Raw genomic sequence first — 24,580 nt, 5'->3', positions numbered from 1 at the left:
AGATAGCTTCTTATACACACACTGATGAAACCGCAAGTATCTGCCTAGAATCAGCTCCCTGCAAAAGCTGCCTCGGACTTGAGGTGATCCCTCCATTCTGAAGCCCAGTGTGAGCTCACCTGACTATCCAGGGTACTAGGAAATGGGGTGATCTGAAGGGTGACCCGGGAGATGATGCGATCTTTAGGAGCAGGATCAACTGGAAAAGGCAGGTCATTAGGGGCTTGTTCCTGAAGGAGATATTGGGAGCCTCGCCCTTTCCTGCCCCCCCCTTCCTTCCTGGACACTACGAGGGGAAACACCTTTGCCCCCATGCATGTCCCATTGTGATGTGCTGGCCCCCACTGCAGGCCTAAAACAGTGAAGACCTGTGTCCGCGAACAGAGAAGTCTTTCAAACCGAGAGCCAGTTGAACTCTTTCCTCCTCACAAGATGCGTACCTTAAGTACTTTTTCATAGAGGCAGAAAGCTAGCTTAGCCCTTCGTCCCCTCTGCAACTCATTCTGATGTTTAACTACCTGCCTACTGTTATCTGAGCTCCCAGGTAAATCCTTGCACACTGAGGAGCCAGAACTACACCCATAGCATCGTCTGCATCCCCCACGGTGCCTAGAAAATCGGCATAGCACATCATATGCACTCCACGCTCCATTAGCTCAAATACCCTCAAATTCCTAAAAGTGCACATTTTCTTTGCTTTCATCTGGTTTCCTGCATGGAAAATAATATAAACTTTACTTGTCATTTTGCCAAATAGAAACACCCCACCGACCCTACTTCCACCCCCACCCCCAGCAATCACAATGCTGTTTTGTGGTCATTTACTTAAAATTTAGCCTTTCACCCTTTCTGCTCAGCCTTTTCCAATCCGATGTGACTGAAGTTTACTTGAGGAGCCACGGTCTGTGTACTAGGAAAGTAAAATAGGATCCAAAGGAAGCAGAGAGTGGGAAAGAATGTGGTTTGAAATAGAGGGGACGGGCTGGGGTTGTAGCTTGGTTGGAGAGATTGCTGGCCTTGAGTGTGCAAAGCCCTGGGTTTAACTTCTAGCACCATAAAAACTAGCCACCTAAAATCCCAGCACTGGGAGGTAGAGGCAAGAGAACCATCCTTAGCTACATAACAAACTGGAGGGCAGCCTGAGCTACATGAGACCTTCTCAAAATTTAAAATAGTCACCACCCTCACCCCACCCCCACCCCCACCCCTGAAGTACATGAGAACACACACCCATAATTCCAGCACTAGGCAGAAGAGGTAGGCAGTTCTCTATAAGTCTGAGGCCAACCTGGCCTACATATTGAGTTCCAGGCTAGCCAGGGCTACACAGTGAGACCCTATCTCAAAAAGTAAATTATAACAGGAAGACGATTCAGTGCACGTTCTGGGTTTAGATTCCCAACAGCCGTTAAACAGTCAGACGTTGTGCTTCACATGATAACCTTGCTCTGAAGGGAAAACATAGGCAGGTCCTGGACACTCAGTGGGCAGCTAGCCAAGCCAAAAGTGGCCAGTGCCAAGTTCAGTGAGAGACCTTGTCTCAAAAAGATAGGGTGGAGGGAGATAGATCAAGATACTATATTCAACCTCTGGCCTCTCCATATGTGCATACAGCAGCAATACACACACACACACACACATACACCTGCATACAGGAACACAAACTCACCCATGTACATACAGGAATGCACATACATGTGTATACAGGAACACAGAGATGTGTATAGAAGAACATACGTGCGCATAAAGGAAAAGACACACGTGTGCATACAGGAACAAAACCAGATATACCCTAATTAGTTGATTAAAGTGAAATGAGAGAAGCATTGGGAGATCGGAATATTTTATATGCTTTGTGACCCAGAAAAAAAAAATAAAGTCTCAACTAGGACAGAATCAACTGTACAGGTCTCCTGTTCCAGCTGGTCTCGACACCGCCGCCGCCTCAGAATGCCCTCATCCCAAAATGATGCTGACAGCTTACGAGATGGAGCCCAACAACATGGTTATGTAACGCTGCTAAACTTAACACTCTCTGCTTTCCCCAGTTTGCAGAGCCATAGCAAAGGGGACCTTGTAAAAAAAAAAAAATTAAGCACTCCTCACAGAAAGTTGGTAGCCAGTTTCACAAGATGCACGGCTATGCACATCAGTCTAACTATCTGGGGATGTGATCAAGTCCCAGGATGCATGTGAGGGACGACGGTGGATTAGTGTTACACCATTTTTATCATACACCCTACATCACTCCATACAGTAATTTACAATATGCCCAGGGATTGACTGCATCCTTGATTTAAAGCATCTATAGTCAAGAAGTATGGATGGGAAGGGCCAAGGAAAAGCCCCGGAGGTTCTGGAAGTCACTGGTATCGAAAAGCCGATTCCTTGGATAAGACTCCTGCCAGCAGTTGTGTGCCAAATGGACTATGGAGGGGAAACACCTCGAGGTGTTGCTGTCTCTGCTAAGACACTAGACATGCTTTCCTGTCTCCTCTTGTGACCACATCGGGTGACTCAACACACCTACTTCTTTGCCTCTTTTCCTGTAGCTGTGGTGAAAGCAACTTAAGAGATATGGGGATTGGTTCTGGATCCCAGTGCCAAGGTCCACCATCACGGAGAGAATGTCTAGGGAGCAGACACTTAAAGGAGCTGGTCACATTACATCCACAACCAGGGATGCATACACACCGTGATGCTTTGTATATGCTCGGCCCAGGACGTTGCACTATTAGAAGGTCTGGCCTGTTGGAGTGGGTGTGGTCTTGTTGGAGTAGGTGTGGTCTTGCTGGAGTAGGTGTGGTCTTGTTGGACTAGGTGTGGCCTTGTTGGACTAGGTGTGGCCTTGTTGGACTAGGTGTGGCCTTGTTAGAGTGGGTGTGGTCTTGGAGTAGGTGTGGCCTTGTTGGAGTAGGTGTGGCCTTGTTGGAGTAGGGGTATCACTATGGGTGTGGGCTTTAAGATCCTCATCCTAGCTGCCTAGAAGCCAGTATTTTCCTAGCAGCCTCCAGATGAAGATGTAGAACTCTCAGCTTCTCCAGCACCATGCCTGCCTGAATGCTGCCTTGCTCCCACCTTGATGATAATGGACTGAGCCTCTGAACCTGTAAGCCAGCCCCAATTAAGTGTTGTCCTTAGAAGAGCTGCCTTGGTCATGGTGTCTCTTCACAGCAGTAAAACCCTCACTAAGACAGGCAGTGAAAGACAGGAGTGAGTGCTAGTGCTCAGCTCCTTTTTCCACTTATCCAGTGCAGGATCCCTGCCAGGGAATGGTGCCACTTCTAACAGACAGGTCCTCCCACCTCAGTCAACGTATGATTCCCCCACAGGCATGCGCGGCAAAACTGACAACACTAAGCCCTCATGTCCACCAGGCAGGAAAAGACAGAGCAGAATTCCATGTGCCCTGGTTTCCCAGTTCTTGGACGCTAAAGCACAAGGCCGGATGAGGGAAAGAAAGCTGTCCCCATCCTACAGTCTGCCTTGGATCACCCACTTTCAGACAGCCATGGCCTGCAGGTGACAGTCTGTAAAAGGGCAGACCGCCATCAATGGATCTCTGTAGTTACCTTTTCCTTCCGAGGGGAACACCTGACGAAGGCTTGACCTACACATGAAGGATGCCAGGGTGGAGAGAGTGAAAGGGTTATATAAGGGGGTTACTTATTGTGCCCCCCCACAAGGAGGGCAAAGCTGTGATCTGGAGAGACAGGGGCTGTTGGAGCAGGGCTGTCTCGGCAGGACTATTCTCCTTAGCTCATCATTGGGTAAGAACCCTGTTTGTCTCTCTGTTTCAGCTTCTCAGAAAATGGGGATAAGGGGAACCCCACTAAATTTCAGCAAAGATTAAATACATCACTTACAATCGCCAGCAGCCAGTTCTGGCATTGCGCAAACATCAGAGTGTACTTACATTAACCAAGATGGTTGCAGGCTACACAGCACACCTAGGCTGTGGGGACCGCCATCATATGTGCAGTCTGGTGCTGACTGCCTTACGCAGCACATCGCTGCACAGAAACGAACTAGCTCGGAATCCAGCACAGCGGCTATCTAGTAAATGGCGGCTTTTAGAGGCTCATTCTCAAGCAACAGCGATGGCACAGACTGCTTCCAGGCTCATGGTTTATGGAGGTCGGCTTTCCATGGCCAAGCAGTAGTCAGATAAAGTCTCCAAAGCCGTACTTCTGGGCTGCGGACCCCAGCAGGTACATTAACTGAACCCCGAGGCAAAGCTCAGACTGGCAGAGAACAGGCAGTGGAGAGGGAGGGGAGACATGGAACTCTCCCTGCAGAGGAGCCTCTGCAAAGCCCACCTGCCCACCGGGGTTCAGCCATGACCATTACAGAAGGCATTACCCATTCTCTTAGGGTCACGCGTTAACGCGTCCAGCAGAGAGCAGGAAGGACGTTGAGGTTTTCTGGAAAGAGTCCCGGGGCTGGCTACACTCTGGCATGAATAACTGTGGCACAATGCTTTCGCTTGTACTTTATGGAAGGTCTACCTGCTCGCACAGGTTTCTGCCGATTAAAACACAGGAGGAAACGAAGCCATTATCTGCATTCCGTGACGAGCCATACGGTTCGGTACAGGCATCCAGCCAAGGGAGGGTCCCAAGCAAGCCTCTGGGTACAATTCAAGGACAAAATAAAGTCATTAAACTACATTGGATTAGCAGCAGGGAAGGGGGGCCAGGAGTGAATGAACAGGTCCGTGACTGGGAAGGGAAAAAAAAAAAACAACTTGAACTTCAGTGTTTACTTTTTCTATTTGCAGTTACCTTGGGTGTCTCAAACACCACACATGGAATCCGCTGGCTCAGCCTATGGTATTCAGTCAGCATATTTTGAAACTAAGCAGGAAAACGTCAGTCCTTTACAAGACACACACCTGATAACACTCAGTGACCATACTTTGTCCGGCATATACAAAGAGACCAAAAACAAACAAAAAGCAAGGCAACCTGCTGTGTGTTTTTCAGAAGCCAAAGCTTTGGGAGGCCGGAGGTGGGGAAATGGCTACATTTGGAATTTGTATTTCACTGAAGCAGGGCACGCAGAGGCGTGTCCAAACCTGCAGAGCCCGCAGAGAGTGCCCATGTCCACAATGAGAGCTCCTGACAGCTCCTGACAGAATACCCAGCTTTAGAGGTAGGAGGTAGGAGAACTAGAAGCAGGTGTCACCGAAGGAAAGCTACAGCTAGTGACACCTGGAGTCTCTCCTCAGAAGTCAAAAAAAAAAAAAACAAAAACAAACAAACAAGCAAAAAAAAAAAAAAAACCCAAAAATAAAAACAAGTTGCTGAGGCACAGAAAGGAGATGGTGAATCCTCCCTACATAAGCCCCTCATAATAGGACCCCTCTGTATAAAACAGAGAGGTATACAGGCAAGCAGGTTTTCAGGCCTGCAGACACAGGACACTTATGTCACAAAATAAAAAATACTCTAGGGCCAGGCAGATGCTCAGCTGATAGACTTGGTGAGCGCTACCAAGCCTACCCACCTGAGGTTAATCCCTAAGACCCACATGGGAGAAAGAGAGACTAGGCAAGCTGGCCTTTAACCTCCACATATATGCTACAAGTGAGTATCTGTCCACGCATGTTAATTGTTTAATTAGTTAGTAAGGTAATTAAAAACGAATCTGAAAAGTGATTACCACCTAGTTTTGCCATCTTTTTAAAACACTGAAACAAGGTCACAGGTCAAATAAGAGGGGAAAAAAGAACTACTTTAAAGATTAATATCTAATGGTTTTCTTTAACGTAGTGATAGAGGCTAGGTGTCTTGAAATGATAACAGTTTAGGGATCTAGATCAGGCTTGCGTTCTCTGCCAGTCTGGGTGGTGGCCGCTCACTCGGGAAGCAGAGGCAAGGGGATCTTTAAGTTCCAGGCCAGCCTGGTCTACAGCGTGAGTTCCAGGACAGCCAGGGCTACACAGAGAAACTCCATCTCAAAAAAAACATTAAAAAAATAAAATAATAATAATGAAGTAAAAGGCAGGACACGTCTGAAGCACAATAGGTGGCAGTGGAGAACTGACAAGAGTCTCAGCAGGTGAAGAAAGGAGTTTCTTGGGGTGTGCAGACACACAAATGCAGCAGACACACATGCAGCAGACACACACATGCAGCAGACACACAGATGCAGCAGACACACACATGCAGCAGACACACATGCAGCAGACACACAGATGCAGCAGACACACATGCAGCAGACACACACACACATGCACCAGACACACAGAGAAAAAGACCCTCTGCAGCAAAACTGTGGAGAAATTTGAGAAAACGAAAAGTCCAGTCTCTTCTAGGGGGCTGTGGGTTTTAACGCTCCTGGAGAATGTTCCTCCCCTGATTTAGGGTTCATCAACTTGAAGGAAGGCAGGGTGGTTGATTGGCCCAGAGCAACATACTCAACATTTTTATTTTAAGACTATTTTTAAAACTTTTGTTGCGGTGTGTGAGTGTGTTGTCTCCAAGTATTGTGGGTATCACTTGCATGTCTGGTGCCCACAGAGACAAGCAGAGGGTGTCAGATCCCCTGGAACTGGAGTTACAGATGGCTCTGAGCTGCTGTGTAAGTTCTGGGAACTGAACCCAGGTCCCTGGCAAGAGCAGCCAGAGGTCTTAGCTACTGAGCCATCTCTCCAGCCCTGACAGCATAAAAAAAAAAAAAAGTAGTGTGAAAAATATTTGTATTGTTGACACATGTATTTTCTCTTCAAGCGTCATCATTTTGATACTGGACTGTGACACTTGTATGTTTGAAACCTCAAGAAAAAGTAACCGAGGTTGGGAGACCTCAAAGAGCCAAATCCGAAGTAGGAAAGTCAATGTTCTCCGTTGCTTGACTTTGCTGGCTTCAGGGTGGTTTTATTTTTTACTCCGAACAAAACATCTCCAGAAGAGAAGACAATAAGTAGTGCCACGTTCTAGAAGAGAATGGTCTAGACCTCATTGGGGGTTGAAAGCTTAGAATGACTTTCTCTTTAGCAGAGAGCTTGAACCTTCAAAAATCAGCATTCTCTTTCCTCCTATCATTAGGCGTGACCTATACCGGGACAGTCAAAACACAATTACCGTTGGTCATAACTAACAGCAAAAGTGCTAACTATTCTACAGCAACACCGAATCAGCCTGTGAGGGTAGAACTCACCTCTGGGTGGAAGCTGGCCCTTGTCTTATCGGCTAATCCAGCAGGGCAGCGCAGGACTTGGCTAGCTATGGATGGCTGGTTCACCCTTTTTTGTTGTTGTTGTTGTTGTTGTTTTGTTTTTTGTTTTTTGTTTTTCAAGACAGGGTTTCTCTGTATAGCCCTGGCTCTAAGGCACTGTGATTCTCCTTCCCAGAATTCCTCCCACCTCCCACCCCCCATAGCGCAGTCCTTACCAGCTGAGCTACCGTGAGATCCTACTGGATCTGCCCATCTTCCTAAGGCCTGACTCAGAAAGACATAACTCTTTCTTTCTTCTCTCCCATCTTTTACTTTTGGATGCTGGCTAGAGCCTTTAATGTGCTTTTAAACTCCCTAATTAACACGTTGGGCTTCCTTGCTCCGTTCCTGAAGTTCCCCTGCCCAGTACGGGCGGGCGGGCGGGCGTGTGGATGCCCGCCACCAGGCACCACTTCGTCCCAAGCAGCACAGCTTTAGTGCGCCCGCCCGCCCAGCAGCTGGAGAGTTCACAGCTGGCCTGCTCTACAGTTCTCCTTTTTAAACTCTTATAACGCGTTCTCATGCTTCTGTTCGGGTCCACTCTTTGTCCTCCATCTTCCATGTGTGGCTGTTCTTAATTTATTTTATTAACGAGTCTCAGGACCCCAAAGACAGGACCTTATTTCTCCGGCAACATTTGATATCTCTACTGGGGGTCCCCGGGACTTCTGATAACACTTGTTTTCTGTCTTTAAATTATTTGTCTATGAAAATAAAGCTGTTCGTGCACACACACACACACACACACACACACACAGAGAAAAAAATTTGGTCCTATGTCCAAAGCTCTATAATAAAAGTGTGTTTCTGAACATTTGCATAACAGATTATGCAAATTTTACATCCCCTTCTGTCTGCCCCCTGCAAATAGAAAATTTTCAGTATCCTTTTTATTCTACTGAAGGCTCCATGTTTTCACCACTGGGGTGACACAAAGCGGCAACCTAAGTGTCACAAGAGTGGACTGAAAAAGATCCTGTGTTTGTTCCCACGCTAAATGTCATTTGGCTCAGCATCAACAGCAAGGACCGTCATGTCTTATAACACTATATCACCTCACACCCTTTCCTCTCAATCATGAGAGAAATACATTCCTCCTTAACTAAAAACATTGTACAACCCAATGCAAAGGCAGGCTTGCCAATGGGATAAACAGACTAGCCAATCAGGCTTTCCTTAATTATCCAATATTTTACTTTTGATTAAGACACGATTCCAACATTATTTAACTTACAAACTTACACCCCCAAGTCTTACTTTCTAAAGCTATGTTAGAAGACAGGCAGATTTAAGATATGCTGGTCACAGTAATAGTTCAACTGACACATTTTGTAGCCTTTTGCCAAGTGTAAGTCTTTTTCGGGATTTAGTTCCATTTTCTCCACCTGTGGACCTTCCTGTGGGTTGTTTAAAAGCAGCATCCCGGGAAGATGGATCGGCTGGTAAAGGCGCTTGCTGCCAAGTCTGACAACTTTGTTCAGCCCCGAGACTGACATGGTAGCATGAGAAGGCAGATCCCCATAGGTGATCCTTGACCGTCACATGTGCACGATGGCATGACACACGTATGTACACACATGCACACACACACACACACACACACCAGCACATATCAGTAAGTGTAATTTTTAACTTTAAAAAGTTCTTTTAAAGTAGCATAGTATGCCCCAAACGAGCTCCTAAAAATCTTTTATTTAACTGTTACTTTGTTCTTAGTGACATCACTCCATGATGAAGGAAATCTGAAAAGTGGAGACAAAACAAAAAACAAAAAACAAAACAAATAAGCCAACAAAACTCTGCCTTTACTTCTAATCCCTACATCCAAGCATGATGAGCAGGACTTGAGATGGGGATACTTGGTGTGTACTTGGTGTTTATATACTAAAAACATCAATCAATTGGCTGTTCAAATGATCCTCAGTGCTGGTCATAGACTGGCAACAGATCTGGCCTCTGCATCTTTATAAGTTGAGCCTAATTCAGAGGAGGCTGCTGGGTACTTACTTATGCAGTCATTCGTGTGTTTAAAGCTCTCCAGTGAGCCTGAGCTGGACAAACTCATGAGTCACCAGTCACACCACTTAACACGATGGTACAAGGTTACCCTCTAGCTCCCGTCCTTCACCTCGGAAAAGACGCCTAGAGGTGGCCCAAGGCACAGAAAGTGGTATACAGTAGTGTGATAGTGTTATTTTTCCCAATTAATTCGGATGCACCTGATTTAAGTTCAGGTCTGATTAGATCGGCTACCCAATGTTTACTCAGCTCAAGGAACATCATCGAACGTAAGTACCTCTCAGTGTTGTTACTTCATGACGGTTTTGAGACAGGGTCTCCATATATAGCTGCGGGCGTTGCACAGGCTAAGTTCTACCTCACAGTCCTCCTGCCTCTGTCTTCCAGAGTCCTGGATTATGGGTGTGTGTCATCACACTGAGCCTCAAAGACATTTTCAATAGCTACCAAGTATTCTACCCAACACACAGAAACAGAATATCCATAACTACTTTCCATTCATGACAGAGGACATACAAGTATTTTTTTTTCCGTATAAGTTGTATATGGAAAGACCTATGCCTCTATAGGATCCATTATTATTTTATATCTGGTCCTAGAGATAAAATGACCACATCAAACCATGTGAACATCAGGGTGATTTTGGACACACACTGCTAAAATGCTTTCGGGGGGAAAAAATTAGTTTACAATATCACTGCCAGAGTATAAAGACTTATGTCATCTTTACCCACAATTAGCACTTTTCCCAGTCTAAAAATCATAGTTTGGAGCCGCAGCTGCCGCCATCTGCTTCATATTAACAATACTTTTAAGGACAACTATGCAGTGCTGAAATTTGTGCATCAGCACGGGAAACTGGATTAGAAAACATAAGTCAAAGTTTGCAGCCTCTACCTTCAAGACAGTTACAGTCTGATGGGAAGGACACATTCAAAATCACCTGTTAATGTGAGCAAGCAGAATACAGTGCTACATAAACAAGCAGAATAAAAACACAATAACTGACCTACACATGGGAACCCTTTGAACCTTTACCGCTGGAGAAGGCAGTCTTAACTGAAATGCCTGGATGCGCTCTCGCGGCTTAAGGGTAAAGTCAGCACAAAGGCGCTCTACTTGAAAAATTAAGTATGTTCACAGTGTTACAAGGAGCTAACTGCATTCCCCCCGACTTCATGCTGCAAGCATCAGCACCTATGAGAAGAATGTGGACATTCTCCCTCCAGACACAATCCCTTCCCTGGAAACAAGAGCACTTTCAGTGTAGGTCATGCTCTTGACCTGTAGTTGGCCGGTGTAGACTCACGTTCTGACGGCGGAGCTGAACCGACGAACGTGAACTGGACAATTCATATTCAACTGTTCTTGAAAGCAGCTATAATTCCACTCTTTCAGCCGGAAACTAATCTTCCACTATTAAACTTTCAGAAATGTTAACAGAAAGAAGAAAATTTGTTTTAAAGGGCCATACTTAGCTTTTTTCTAGTTTTAATCTAAAATCCTTCCAATTGACATTTTAAAAGGTATCACACACAAATGTGACTTTATCTACGAAGCAATTTGAATACGTAAGTTTGAAGTATGACTTATTCGTACTGTGTGTAAGTTTGCTGGCTAAACCTGCTTCTAAATTCTCAGTATGAACAGAGCTACACAGGGCTGGACCTTGGGAGAGCCAGCTTATTTCCTTTTGGCCACACTCCTGAAAACAAAGGAACTCACATCATTTTAAGAATCTTGGTGTTTTCTGAGGTGTTTTGTTTGTTTGTTTGTTTGTTTGTTTGTTTCACCCAGGAAACTTATTTATCAGTGAGATATATTTAGGTTCTGTTTGTTTGGTTTTGGTTTGGTTTTGTTGAGACAAGGTCTCTTCACGTAGCTCTGGCTGGCTGTCCTGGAACTCACTATGTAGACCAGGCTGGCCCCTGCCTCTCAGAGATCCTCCAGCCTCTGCCTCCAGAGCACTGAGATTAAAGTCGTGCTTCACCAGTGCCAGGCTATTCACACCAAGCCTGGTTCTTACGTTCATTTTAAACCTGGAAAGTAAGCAGAGAAGGAATTTATCAAGTAAAGATTTCAGGGAAAGAGTGTCTGGTTAATCAGTCATCTATCGGTCGGTTAATCTCATCTCTTAGCAGTGTGGCTGTTATCTCCATGGCGCTCTCTACACTGAAGATTCTCCTGTCCTGAGGCACAGCTTTCCTGTCTTCCCGTCCTTCTCGATTCAGAAACATTAGAAATATCTATGGTTACTGCTACATGTGGGCAAAGGGAGAGTTCCGATGAGAACAGATAAGGACAAAAGCTTAACCGCCCACAGGAACAGCACGCGACCCTGGACCTCAGGCTGGAACCTAAAAGCTGGGGTTGCACCTCCTAAAAGTCTCTAGAATTCCTGGAGGGTCCTTGCGGCTTTGAAACTAGTGTGAGCCAGATAGATATAAGGCCAGCATTTTCCTTACCCTGCGGCGGGTGACCCTTCGACCAAGGTACTCAAACATTGGATGCTTATACTGGCAAAACAAACAAAAACAATTCTGATCTCCAAATAGCATTTAACGTGGCTTCCACCTATCAAATGGCTGCCTCTGCTACTGTGCCCTCCACTGCCCCTCCCTGACCTGTGAGCCCGGATCAGTGCTACCTTTTCTTGGCTTAGTCAAACTTGACACAAGTTCCTGAACGGTTGGTTTCTTAGGCCTGCCTATTCATTCAGTGTGTGTGTGTGTGTGTGTGTGTGTGTGTGTGTGTGTGTGTGTGTGGTTTCCACAGAGACCGATGCTAAGCTAGCTTAGCAGAAACATCATCCGTGACAGCTGATCGGTCTCTCTTCCTCCACCACGCCCAAGTGAATCCCACCAACCTGATCTGTGTTCAGTGAGAACCCTCCGTTTCCTTAAATAATGCCCCATCCTTCCCCCTCCACTCTGACCCTCAGTTACAAATCTGCCACTTGCTCCGGCTGAATACTTCGGCATTCAGCTCTGTGAGTCGGTTGCTGGTTCAGGTCAGAACCTGTGTCCTGGTAACCCTAACAAACTAGGCTCAGGCACCCAACCTCAATAAGCCAGTCACAAGGGTAAAGTAAAGCCAACCACAGTGGTGCATGCTGTTAGCCCAAGCCCGGGAGTGAGTTGGAGACCAGGTTGGTCTACATGTGCCAGCTAAGGGGGAAGAGAGAGACAGAGAGACAGAGAGAGACAGAGACAGAGACAGAGAGAGAGAGAGAGAGAGAGAGAGAGAGAGATCCAGGAACACTCCACCCTAAATCTATTTCATAGTCCTAACATGAAGTTGAAGTTTAAGTAGATAACCACGAGTTATTCCTAACAGAGCAATTCTGGTCCAGGTCCTACCCATCCGTCTCTGCTCCAGTCTTCCACAACTGAGCCGACAAGTTGTCAGAACTGTGTGAAGGTCCTCCTTTGGCCGCTCCTGGCCGCTCCTGGCCGCTGACATTCAGTCTTTTTCTTCCCGCTACATGATAGATCCTTCGAGAGAAATTCCAGTTTCTTGGAGTCCATTGTTTCAACAGTCTGACAGCCAAGGCGATGGCGTGTACTTTTCCCCAGAATATCGTATTCACCCCAGCTTGGAAGTTGAAAAGTTGGCCATTGCTATGGTCCCTATACCTACTGCCATGGTCCTCAATAAAATCTCCCTTCCTGCATTTTAACAAGTGTCAGTGAACACCTGCTTGTTTATTGTCAGGCAGGAGCATGATATTAAGAATCTCTAGCCCAGGGCTGGGCAGTGGTGTATCATGCCTGTAATCCCAGCGTTCACACCCACTGCTGCTCTTTGCCTGTTACTGGGGGTCCTCCTCCACCTCACTCCCTTACAATCCCTGACCCAGAGCTCAGTGTCCAAGGAATAGTCAGGTTTGCAAATCAACGCTGTGGTCGTGAGGTTAAAGGGAAAGAAATCAAGGATGGCATTTAAATGGAAGCACGGCCGTGGCCAGGTGGGCTGTGCTATTTCAGTTCAGTATGAATGATTTACGAAAAGCTGATGTTTGACTCTCTCCCACGGGAAAAAAAAATCTGAGGCTTTTTGGAGACTAAAAGATGCTTAGGGGCTGGTTTGCACGGCAAAGTATTTGCATCCCCAGTATGCTGACCTGAGTTTGGATCCACAGAACAGACGTAACACGCCAGGCTGGGCATGGTAGTGTGTGCCTGTAATCCCGGTGACATCGAAGTGGACACAGGCATATCCCTGAAAGCTCGTGGGCCACCTAGCCTGACCTATGTACAGAGTGCCAGGTCAATTAGAAACCTGGTCTCAAAAAAAAAAGAGGAAGATACCTGAAGACTCACACCCGAGATTGTCTCATGAGCTGTAAACAGGTCCCTTGCAACATTTGAGAACCACAGGCTTGTGCATATACACAGACACAATCATAGTATATTTTAGATGTATCTAATAGAGAAAAAAGTAGTTAAAATGGTCTATCAACAGTGGTGAAAGCCGGGCAGTGGTGGCGCACGCTTTTAATCCCAGCACTCGGGAGGCGGATTTCTGAGTTTGAGGCCAGCCTGATCTATAGCATGAGTTCCAGGACAGCCAGAGCTACACAGAGATACCCTGTCTCAGAAAACCAAAAAGAAAAAGAAAAAGAAAAAGAAAAAGAAAAAGAAAAAGAAAAAGAAAAAGAAAAAGGAAAAGGAAAAAGAAAAAAGGAAAAGAACAGTGGTGAATGGAAAGTAAATATTCTGAAGAAAAAAAATATTGAAAGTCTGTTTTTCCATTCTGCTTTCTAGAAAGTGAAGTTTGTATTATACTATTCTGTATAAACTACAGAAATGTATATTATATGCTTATATAAAAAGTAACATCTATTCTATATGCATGAGGTATCAAAATGCCAAAATATAGCTGGGCATGGTAGTGTATGCCTTTAACTCCAGCACACGGGAGTCAGACAGGAGGTAATACAGCAGGAGATATAGTTTTAGAAAATTACTTTAGTACCCACATTCTTTAACAAAATAAACAAAAATAAAAGCAAAAAATAAAAGCAAAAAAACCAAAAATAAAAACAGATTTGAATATAGTACACTTAATATATAAAAATTTAGGGCTGGGCAGTGGTGGCACACACTTTTAATCCCAGCACTTGGGAGGCAGAGGCAGGCAGATTTCTGAGTTCAAGGCCAGCCTAGTCTACAGAGTGAGTTCCAGGACACACAGCCAGGACTACACAGAGAAACCCTGTCTCAAAAAAACAAAACAAAACAAAAATTTAGTAATGAAACTAAAAGACATATCCAATAAAATTAACATTTTTTTCCAGGTTTCTGTAGGTGGTTTGAATAGGCTTGGCCCTCTAGACTTCTGTGTCTGAATGCTTGGCTCACGGGGAGTGGCATTATCAGCAGGTGTGGCTTTGTTGGAGCAGGCGTGGCCTTATGGAGGAAGTTTGCCACTGTGTGGGTGGTCTTTGAGGTCTCCTATGCTCTGGTTCTGCCTAGTGTGGAAATAGAGTCTTCTCAGGACTGCCTGCGGACAAAATAGTGTAATTCTAGCTGCTTTCAGATCAAGATGTAAAACTCTTAGTTCTTCCAACACCATGTCTGCCTGCATGTTGCCTTGCTTCCTACCACGATGATAATGGACTGAACCTCTGAAACTGTAAGCCAGCTGGAATTAAATGTTGTCTTGTACAAGAGTTGCCTTTGTCATGGTGTCTGCTCACAGCAATAAAACCCTAACTGAGACAAACATAAAAACCTGATTTTCATTCTGGATATAAGTAAATTTTGGACTAAATACACACAGAATAAGAAGATGACAGGGTAGCCCAGATTATCTGGGGGCAGACACAGTTCCTAAGGTCTCCCTTTCATGTCCCCATATTCACTTTTCACAGTTAACTATTAAAGACTTTTCCTCAAACCAAGATGTTTTAATAAATTAATAACCAAGCTCTGGCGAAAGGAAATCAACCTAGACAAATTAGACCGTGAGACGCTGCTCACAGAGTCTCTGCTATCACAAAAATTACTCAAGTGTCCCACAGTTCTGTATTAACTCTAAAGTTGGCAGACTTTCCAAGCTTATCCAGACCAAAGGAAAAAAGAGGCAGGGGGGAGGAGTCACCATCAGAACCTGCAAGACAGTTAAGTTTCCTTGGAGGAAGAGCCAAGATTCTGGATAAATACTGCCAGTGGGGTTCAACCGTAGGACCAATGTTGCTGTAACCAGTCAGATAAAGAATGTCTCTATGTATATATGCTGTATGTACACGTATACATATTACTTCGTTGTTTACTTATTATCCTAAGCGTTCATTTGTCTTCTTGTGACACGTATATGTGTGTGCGTGTATGTGTGTGCACCTGTATGTTGAAGCCAGAGGGCAACCTGGGATGTCATCCCTCCTTATATCTATCTACCTTATTCCTTGAGACAAGTTCTCTCACTGGGGCCCAAGGCTCACCAATTCCGCTAGATGGCCATAGGGATATCCTCCAGGCTCTGCCCCCTAGGAGCTGGTATTACAAGCACGTGCCACCACCATGACCAGCTTTAGACATGAACGCTGGGAACCAAACTTGGCCATGCACTAAACACGAAGTCCTGCAGCCTGTTCCATGAGGATACCAAGAGATGAACAGGTTAGCTCCCTACACCTGCCTCTTTGCCTTGGTGACTGAGAAGGCACTTGGTTAGAAAGTCTGTGAAAACTGGAAAGGACCTGCCTGTCTCAGGACTTCCAACCTGAAGTCCTCCTGGAAGGTCACATAGCCAGGCACAGTTCTGCGGCCAGCTGGTGTCCCCTGCTCCCTCCTCCTCTCCGTCATCTTCACCCTTGCTGTTTTTCATAGGCCATCCTACGCACAAGCTCTCTCATCACCTCCACCTTCCCCTCTCTCATACCCTGCGTCTTAGGAGCGGAGAGTACAAAGTATTTGCTTCCACGGCACCCAGACACCTCCTCCATTTTACATTCCTTTAGTTCAGTGGCTCTCAATCTTCCTAATGCTGCAACCCTTTAATACAGTTCCTCATGTCGTGCTGACCCCCAGCCACAAAGTTATTTCATTGCTGCTTCGTAACTGTAATATTCTGCTACTGTTGCGAATCATAATATAAGAGCTGATATTCAGGATGTCTGATGTGCAACCTCAAAGGGGTTGTGACCTACAGGTTGAGAACCACTTCCTTAAATTAACTTCATAATGAGCAATAAATTCTTCTCTCCATACACTTCCTTTCCCAAATTCAAAACAAACTCACAAGAAGACAAATGAACGCTTAGGATAATAAGTAAACAACGAAGTAATAATAAAAAAACAATTAGCCCTGAAATGTGCAAGACTTCATGAAGCCTCTCGCTGACTCTAGGCAAGCTCGGAAGTTCACTTTGTATCTTTCCTCATATAGAAACAGCACGCCTTTGCTTAGAGGGTCTGGGACCCTGAGTGAGGTGGTTCATAAAAATGTTTTTATGACTGACTGGACGTTAATGAATACTTAATTACATCACTGTCCCATATTTAGACTTATCCTAGGTTTTAATATGACAGGCAAACATCTTCAAGAAATAAGATCATATCTGAAATACTTTCAGATTTTTCTACAAATCTAATCCAACACACTGTACTTGAAGATTCATATCCCCTCAATGCGGAAGTATAATCCTGCATGCCTCCACTGGGCTAACCTGGGTCAACCCCTCTGGCTTTCTCTTTTGTTCCTCAAGTACTTCAGGCTAACTTCCATGTGTAACCCTGTCAGTATTGCTACTGCCTACCTGTCTCATTATCCAAACTTCACCCAAAATGAGGCGCTAGAACAGAGAGACCTTCCGCACATGCGCTTTAGCATTCTGCCAGTCCTTCCGCACATGCGCCTTAGCATCCAGCTGCCCGGAGGGTGGGGGTGGGGGTGGGCAGTTTCTAGTTGCCTTATTCATATTTCAGTGACTGGGGATATGGCTCGATGGCAGAGTACTAACCCAATATGCATAAAGTCCAGAGTTTAATTATCAGCACAGCAAAAACCAAAACCAAATTTTCTTTAAATTTCCGAATGTCTGCTGGCTCACTAACTAGAACTATCTGATTCATTCTCTACTTCCCAACTCAGAAAGAGCAGAGAAAGTATGTGTCCCAGTTGCTAGATTAATCAAAGAAGTTTTTTTTCCACACTTTATTTCTTTGCTTGTATGTGTATAGGTATTTTGCATGCATTAATCTGTGTGAGGGTGTCAGATCGCCTTGGACAGTTATGAGCTGCCATGTGGGTACTGGGAATTTAACCCACATCCTCTGGACGAGCAGCCAGTGCTTAACTAACCACTTAGCCAACCAAATCAAAGAAGTTTAAAGCAACTAATTCAATTAATTAAGCAAATTTAAGTTGATCTAAAGTACTGAGCTTTGAGTAGCTTCCATTTTGGTTTTTTAAGTGTGCAAGTGTTTTCTGGAGGATACACCTTTTTATCATGAATGCATTTACATAATGTGCATGGGTATTTTTGTCTGCATGTATGCCTGTAGAGGGCGTCAGATCCTCTGCAACTGGAGTTACAGTTGTGAGCTGCCCTGTGGGTGCTGAGAATTGAACCCAGGTCCTATGGAAGAGTAGCCAGTGCTCTTAACCACTGAGCTATATCTCCAGTCCAGGGTATGCAACATTTAAAACATATTTGTTAGGCTAAAACCCCTGATCATCCCCAGCACAATCTGGGAAACCCTGGCTGCCCTCCTTCTCCAAACCCCACCTGCACAGAGAAAACTTTCTTCCCTCGGAGAAAACTCCAAGCTAATGTGTATCACTCCCTGTCTCCCTCTTTCCAGCAACCCACCCAAGACTGCCAACCCACCCAAGATTGCCAACCCACCCAAGACTGCCAACCCACCCAAGATTGCCAACCCACCCAAGACTGCCAACCCACCCAAGACTGCCAACCCACCCAAGACGATTGCCAACCCACCCAAGATTGCCAACCCACCCAAGACTGCCAACCCACCCAAGATTGCCAACCCACCCAAGACTGCCAACCCACCCAAGATTGCCAACCCACCCAAGACTGCCAACCCACCCAAGATTGCTCAGTTTTTGGCCATGTATGGACACAATCCCAGTGCCTGGCTGGCATGTAATCACTCCTCCCCTAAGCTCTATAAAACCCCCCTTCTTTAGCCTTCACTGACCTGTGAGATCAGCAAACCTACCGAAGAGCTGCCTCCTAAAAAACCTGCCTTTATCTACTTTTAATCTGGTCTAATACGGCCTATAGCTGTGTCACCAAGAGAGAGAGAGAGAGAGAGAAAAAAACCGCCTATCAATTTTGTCTTGATAATTTACTTCTTGAAAGAGCGTCTTTAAGAAAGCAACTCTTGGAGCTGGAGAGATGGCTCAGCCGTTAACAGGACTGCTCTTCCAGAGGACCTGAGTTCAAATCCCAGCAACCACTTGGTGGCTCACAACCATCTGTACTGGGATCAGATGTCCTAATCAGGTGTGTCTGAAGACAGCTACAATGTACTCCTATACATTAAACATATAAATGTTAAAAAGAGCAACTTTCAGAGCAGCCCTTGGATGCAAAAACAAAATGGTGAATAATTCACAGCCACTGTCAGCTATGTAGAAGTCTAAGGCTATTGCCGTTATTGCGCTGCATAAAATGCAGTCTTGAAAAGGAAGGGAAAGAAGGGAGGAGGAAAGAAAATCTTACTGACATCACCTATTAAAATTTTCCAAATGAAATAACACCTGCATATTCTGAACATTTTTTAATGCAAAGGACTAGCCTTAACTACACTCTAAAATGTACATTTAGGTCTTAACTACACTCTAAAATGTACATTTAGGTCTTAAAAGTATACTTGCTCACAACTATTTGAATAGCTAAGAACCAAATGTTAAGAAGTCTCTGCAGACGACAGAGACCGTAGCCCAGCATCCCTGGGATCTGAAGTTAGAGGAACCGGTGAGCATTAACAGGTGGGAAAACCCAGGAGCCCAGCACAATGGAATAGAGGCCCACAGTGTGGCTCCACACAAAGCCGCAAGAGTCTAGGGCTAAGGCAGAGAGGCCCCTGGACTCAAGCAGACAGATTGGCATCCTTTGGAGGGCAAGGACTGTGGACAGCATAAGTTATAGTGTATCATAAAAGAAATCCTCTAATACGGGACTGGTTGGTCCCCATGACTGCAGATAATAATAAATTGTACCTGTTGTGCCCTCCTGCCCATCTGTCACCTTCTCTGACTCTAAAAAAAACTTTATTAAAACATTCCTTTTCCCGGCATAAAAGCCCCACTCCCAGTTGTTCCCAGTTCCTTCCAACCCTTCACACAGGGCCCTTGCTCCTTACAACAGCTTCCACTGCGTGCCCATCCACTTCCAAACAGGGTTTGAAGTTTGCAGCCCCTGCACCTGAGGTCCTGCAAACCCGGGCTCCAGCCTGCTGCTCCGAAGCCTTCCTAGGCCAGCACACACCCCCACCCAACACAAAGCCTGGCTCCTCTCACCCCAGGAAACCTATCCTGCCTGCTTACAAAGTGAATGTAACTTTTCGTTCATCCAAAACACACAACAAAAAGCCCAGGAAGCACCTAAACTGCTCAGGGCCTCCAGTCTGCACCCCAGCCCCCAAACTGATGGCTCAGCGCCTTCAGTCTGCACCCCAGCCCCCAAACTGAGTGCCCAGCGCCTCCAGTCGGCACCTCAGCCCCCAAACTAACTGCTCAACATCTCCAGTCGGAACCCCAACCCCCAAACCGCATGCCTTATCAGCCCTTGTATCTTCAGGAAGTGACAAGAGATCGGCATTGGAAAACCCCAACGAACATGTACCGGACTTAAGGTAAAGTGTTTTACAGGACACTTTTAAAACGTGTTATGCATGTTTGAAATTCTCAGTCAGTTAAAAATAATAACTAGTTTCTTGCATACATGTTTAAGTCTCCTTTGGGGGTACCCTAGAGATTAAAAAATGACCCTTGGATTCAATTTGCATACCATAGGGTATTTCAAAGAATATTTCTAAGTGGTGGATTTGAATATGCCAAATTGAAATTTTGTGTCCTTTGAGTTATTTAATTCCCTCCTTTTTGGTTGATCCTGTAATCACCACTTGGGCGTCCAACCCTCACCGGAAAATTTTACAGCTGGTTAGAACCGTATACTTTGGGGATTACAGACACTGAAACTCTTGCATTTTTCCAATGTAGATGTTTCCCACTTCCCAGTAAGCTATGAAGTAAAATATGAAAGGCAGAGCAAGACAAAAGTTTCTAGGTACTGTCTATGCAGCCTCTCGTCCAGGATGGCGTAGGGGCACTGGCCCAGGAGATGTGCATCTGAGACTGGCAACAAAGCCTTCCTTTCTCTTCTTCACTGGGAGAATCTGAGAGAACAAGTTCACTACAAGTTCACTGTCCCTGGTGGGATCTAAGGAACCATCTAGAAAATGATCCCTGGTGTGAATGTCATTATGTACTGCAAGAATAATAAACCGTGAGCTAACAATTGGCTGTCGGTTATTTCAGAGCCCCGCCTGGTTCGTGTTCAGCAAGTAGGAATACCATGCCCTCTGCAGTGCTCACTGGTGTCTCTGGTTCTGTGGCTGACCCACATGAAGTCATTAACTAAGATCACAAAAGAGAGTGAAGGTATCTGACCACATGCTTAAGTGCAAAATAGAAGATCAGTTGGAAGACTTACTAAAAGATATGTAGTAACATTAAAATATAAACCAAAAAATCAGATTACTAAAAAGTATCAAAGCCAGTGTTTGCTTCCTGCTCTTGTACATAGATTGAGTCCGAGGGCATGCTAAAATGTCAATCTCATTTTTCAAAATCAAGTTTCATCGCTTTATGGTGTGATTCTTTCTTTCTTTCTTTCTTTCTTTCTTTCTTTCTTTCTTTCTTTCTTTCTTTCTTTCGATCTGTCACCAGTAGTAACATAGTGCTTCAGAGTGAAAGGCAGTGAGCCGGTCCCCAGTAGCTCCAAGAAAAGAGGGGGCCTGCCACAGACATTGACATTCCCGTTGGAGAATTTTATAGCACATCCTAATCTCTCAAACAACCCATCATTAGAACCACCATTAGTGGGGAGAAAGTGAAGCAAGCACCAGCAGACATCTTGACCCCCAAGGGGGTTCAAAAGGCAGTTGCCACCTGCATATCAGCAGGTACCACCCCCAACTCCCCAGCCCCAGTTCTTTTATCTGATGCCTCTGGGTTTTAAGATGAAACATCTTGCTCCAACCCAAGACCCTAAGTTAAGGGCTGAGCCCAATCCTGCAGTAGCCAAAGCAGACTCCCATCAGGAGAAGGTCAGCCTGCAACAGGCAATATTCACAATAACGGCGATAATCAAGCAACTTCAGCAATGGATTTGGAACCTTTCACATTTGTCAAAATGCTTCTCTCTGGTGAATATGACAGATCACGCATTGCTATCTATTTATAAAGACTCGTAAAATAACATTTTTTTAAAAATGAACATACCGAAATGTTTTCAAATGAAACTATGTTGCTGTTCCTTAGATCCCATCGCCAATTTGTAATGGTGGGGGTGCAACGGGCTCCAGATGAAACAAGAGTACGGAGGCCATTGTCAAACTTTTCAGTTTTACAAGGGGTACATTAGACTATAAAGTACATAGATGAAAACTCCAAATCCAAGTACAAAAGCAGCCTGAGATCGAGTTTCAAAAGAAACTAACAAAATACTGTAGAAAAGGTCTTGACGGTGCGTGCACAAACTTAAGGATGACGATTCGCCGCCAAATGTTCAAGTCCTGCACTGTAAAAGAAGTCAAGGCAGACCAACCCTCAGAGGCGTTCATCTCGGTCCCTTTAGTAGCGCAGGCAGCTTAATTACAGGGGCTGAACTAGGGAGATGCGGGGCGGGGCGGGGGGGGGGTGTTGGGGGGAGGGGTAGAATCAAGATCGGTCTTTGAGACACAATAAGAAACAAGCTTTCACTAGATGTTTGTCTGCTCCATTCAAAGGAACTTTCACAAAAACAAATCTCTGTTACGGAAAAAAAAAAAAGGACAAAATACAGCAAAATAAAAATGCTATCTGTTTACCATCCGCATAGAAAACACATTAGTAGGTAAAAGCTAATCCTTCAGGGGGGCCGCGGGGACCACAGAAGGTCGCTTTACGGGCTTCTACAGTTTGAACTTTTGACCTCTTCCCAAAATGTCATAAAAGAATGTTTAAGCCCTGGAACTAGAAAGAATGCTTTCTTTATCGGATCGTTTCATAAAACATCGCTATGTGCTATATTTGCTCTTAGCCACCGGGCCCGTCATCCAAAACTAAAGTTTTCCAAGCGCCAGGTTGCCCGGGATTAAGAACAACATATTAAGTAGAATTGCAATAAAAATACAAGTCAATACAACCCTGAGTTTCAGCCACGAAAACCCCTCTCCAGCTATTCTGCTCAGTATTTTCTTTTCTCCTTCGCCACCAACAAACTAAAAGATCATACGTTTTCCCTAGCTCCTCTCTGTTGTCTTTTTTTCTCCACCTTCAATCACACAGTTCTGTTTGGAAGTTGCTCCACAAGCAAAGAACTATACCTTTTGTCTTGTACGGAAATGCGGGAGAGTGAGAACGGCGCCAACACACCTGAGCCGAGCGACGTGCCCCACGAGGTCGCCACCCTGGAAAAGGATGTCGTAGGGACCGAGGCGCAGCTGAAGGGCCGGCCACGCAGACCTGGTACCACTGGAATCCCGACTCTCCGCGCCCTCCCTCGGCTTGGCCCGCACTCCCCACGCCCGCGAGGCGTGGAAAAGCGGACACCCGTATCCCCGACCCGTGTGCACCCTAGAACTCCGCGCCGCCTACCTGGCCAGCCCCAGGCACCGCCCCGTAAGGCGCGCCACAGACGCCGCCAGGAGGCTCCCCTGGCCGCCCCTGACGCGCGTGGTGAAAGGCGCAGTCCACGTTCCAAGTGCCCTAAAGTCCCCCGATTCCACGCTCCCGAAGCGCCGCGGACCCCTTCCCCGACCGAGATGCGCGCGAGAATCCTGGGACCCCGGGAACTTGGCCTAAGCGCAGGCTCAGCGCCCTCCGGAGCCGGGGGCAGGGACCCCGCAGCCCGACAGAGCGGCGGCACTCACCCAAGCAGCGGATCTGGAAGCCAGAGGGGGGTCGCAGAGCCCTGCGCGTCCAGCCCTCCCGCAGCGCCTCTAAATGCTCCTCCTTGCCCTGGATCAGCAAGACCTGCTCGTCGATCCAGCCTAGGAAAAAAGTCTCGGCCACCGCGGCTGTGACCTTCTTGTTCCAGAAGTGTTGCATGTTCTCCGCTTTGAAATCTGCGAAGATCTCGTACCCGATGTGGTGTCGGGCGAGCTGCCGGGGTTGGGTGGGAACCGGGGGCGAGGGCTGAACTGTCCCGGGCTTCTCTGCGGAGCTGTCGGCCGGGCCCAGGACGATGGCCAGAGAGTGTGGCGCGATCTGCAGAAACTTCTCCATCTTAACCAGGCATCGGTTGCGCGGACTGCACTCACCGGTGCCGCCTCTACGGGCTGCTGGAGGGAACCGGCACCGGACAGTGGCTGTGGGACAAGAGGGGAGAGTCAGTCTTGCCTGACGTTGGGGGCGGGGGGTCCGCACCCTTCCCCGCCCGTCCTGCCCCGCGGGAGCCCGGGAGCCCCAAGGCGCAGCCCGCGGGAGGGCGCAGCAGGTCGCCGCGCGGTAGTGCCGGAAGGGGACACCGACGCAGAGCCTGCTGCCCCCCGGGGTCCCGCGCCAGTTACCTGCAGCCCCCGGCCACCCTCCGGGCACAACTCATTTTCCAGCCGTGACACCCTAGCCTTCCTTGGCAGCCTGCAGCTCCAGCGGGGGCGGAGAGCCGGAGGAAAGGGTGCCGAGGGGGCGGGCAGTTCGCCGCGATCCGGGGAATTCCCTCGGCTGGACCCGGCCTGAGGAATTCCAAGAAGGCCGGTACGGGAGACCGTGAAGGTGGCGGCGTTGGCAGGGAGAGTTGAGTTTAAGCGCCCAGCTCCGGGCAGATCCGGAGGGGGGAGGGGGACGCGCGGCGCCACTGAGAAGGCACGGATTCCGGAGCAGCGAAATGTCGCTCCGCCCCACGCTCCACCCCCGCCCCCACCTCCCACCTCCCCTCAGAAACAAGTGGTTTCGCTGGCTGGTTAATGTACCCTAAGAAGTAGCTTTTTAAAAAGCCTAGTCAAGCACGAAAAATTGTCATCAGTCCCTCCTCCCAACTCCAGTGGACCCTCTTCTGTCTCCATCCAGCCCGTACGCGAGCCTATCCTGGAAGACACCCAACAATTCCCGAGGTTAGCAATGCAGTGGAGACAGAGATTATTATGCCTTCTGAAAAACT

At 46.6% G+C, this 24,580-nt stretch overlaps 1 protein-coding gene across 4 annotated transcripts in view; it reads right to left on the bottom strand.

Moving 5' to 3' along the window:
* The window catches only part of Stox2 (storkhead box 2), a 235,392-nt gene extending 211,155 nt beyond the window's left edge, over positions 1–24,237 (bottom strand). Inside the window, exons 1-2 of one of the 4 annotated variants that reach the window (XM_029480538.2) lie at positions 23,991–24,237; positions 23,352–23,789 (exon numbers count right to left, since the gene is read on the bottom strand). In XM_029480538.2, coding sequence (XP_029336398.1) covers positions 23,352–23,706 — 355 coding nt within the window. In that variant the 5' untranslated portion in view covers positions 23,707–23,789; positions 23,991–24,237. Of the gene's footprint in view, positions 1–22,805; positions 23,079–23,351 lie in introns of those variants that run through there. The other 3 variants (XR_015048652.1, XM_085843961.1, XM_085843962.1) reach the window with 3 other exon arrangements.
* Between the last annotated feature and the right edge of the window lie 343 nt (positions 24,238–24,580).

The sequence above is a fragment of the Mus caroli genome, unplaced genomic scaffold (genome assembly GCF_978045245.1).
Source record: "Mus caroli unplaced genomic scaffold, Mus_caroli_1 scaffold_10, whole genome shotgun sequence".
Lineage (NCBI taxonomy): Eukaryota > Metazoa > Chordata > Mammalia > Rodentia > Muridae > Mus > Mus caroli.
Note: the sequence above shows the minus strand (reverse complement) of the source record. Positions and strands in the feature narration are given on the sequence as shown.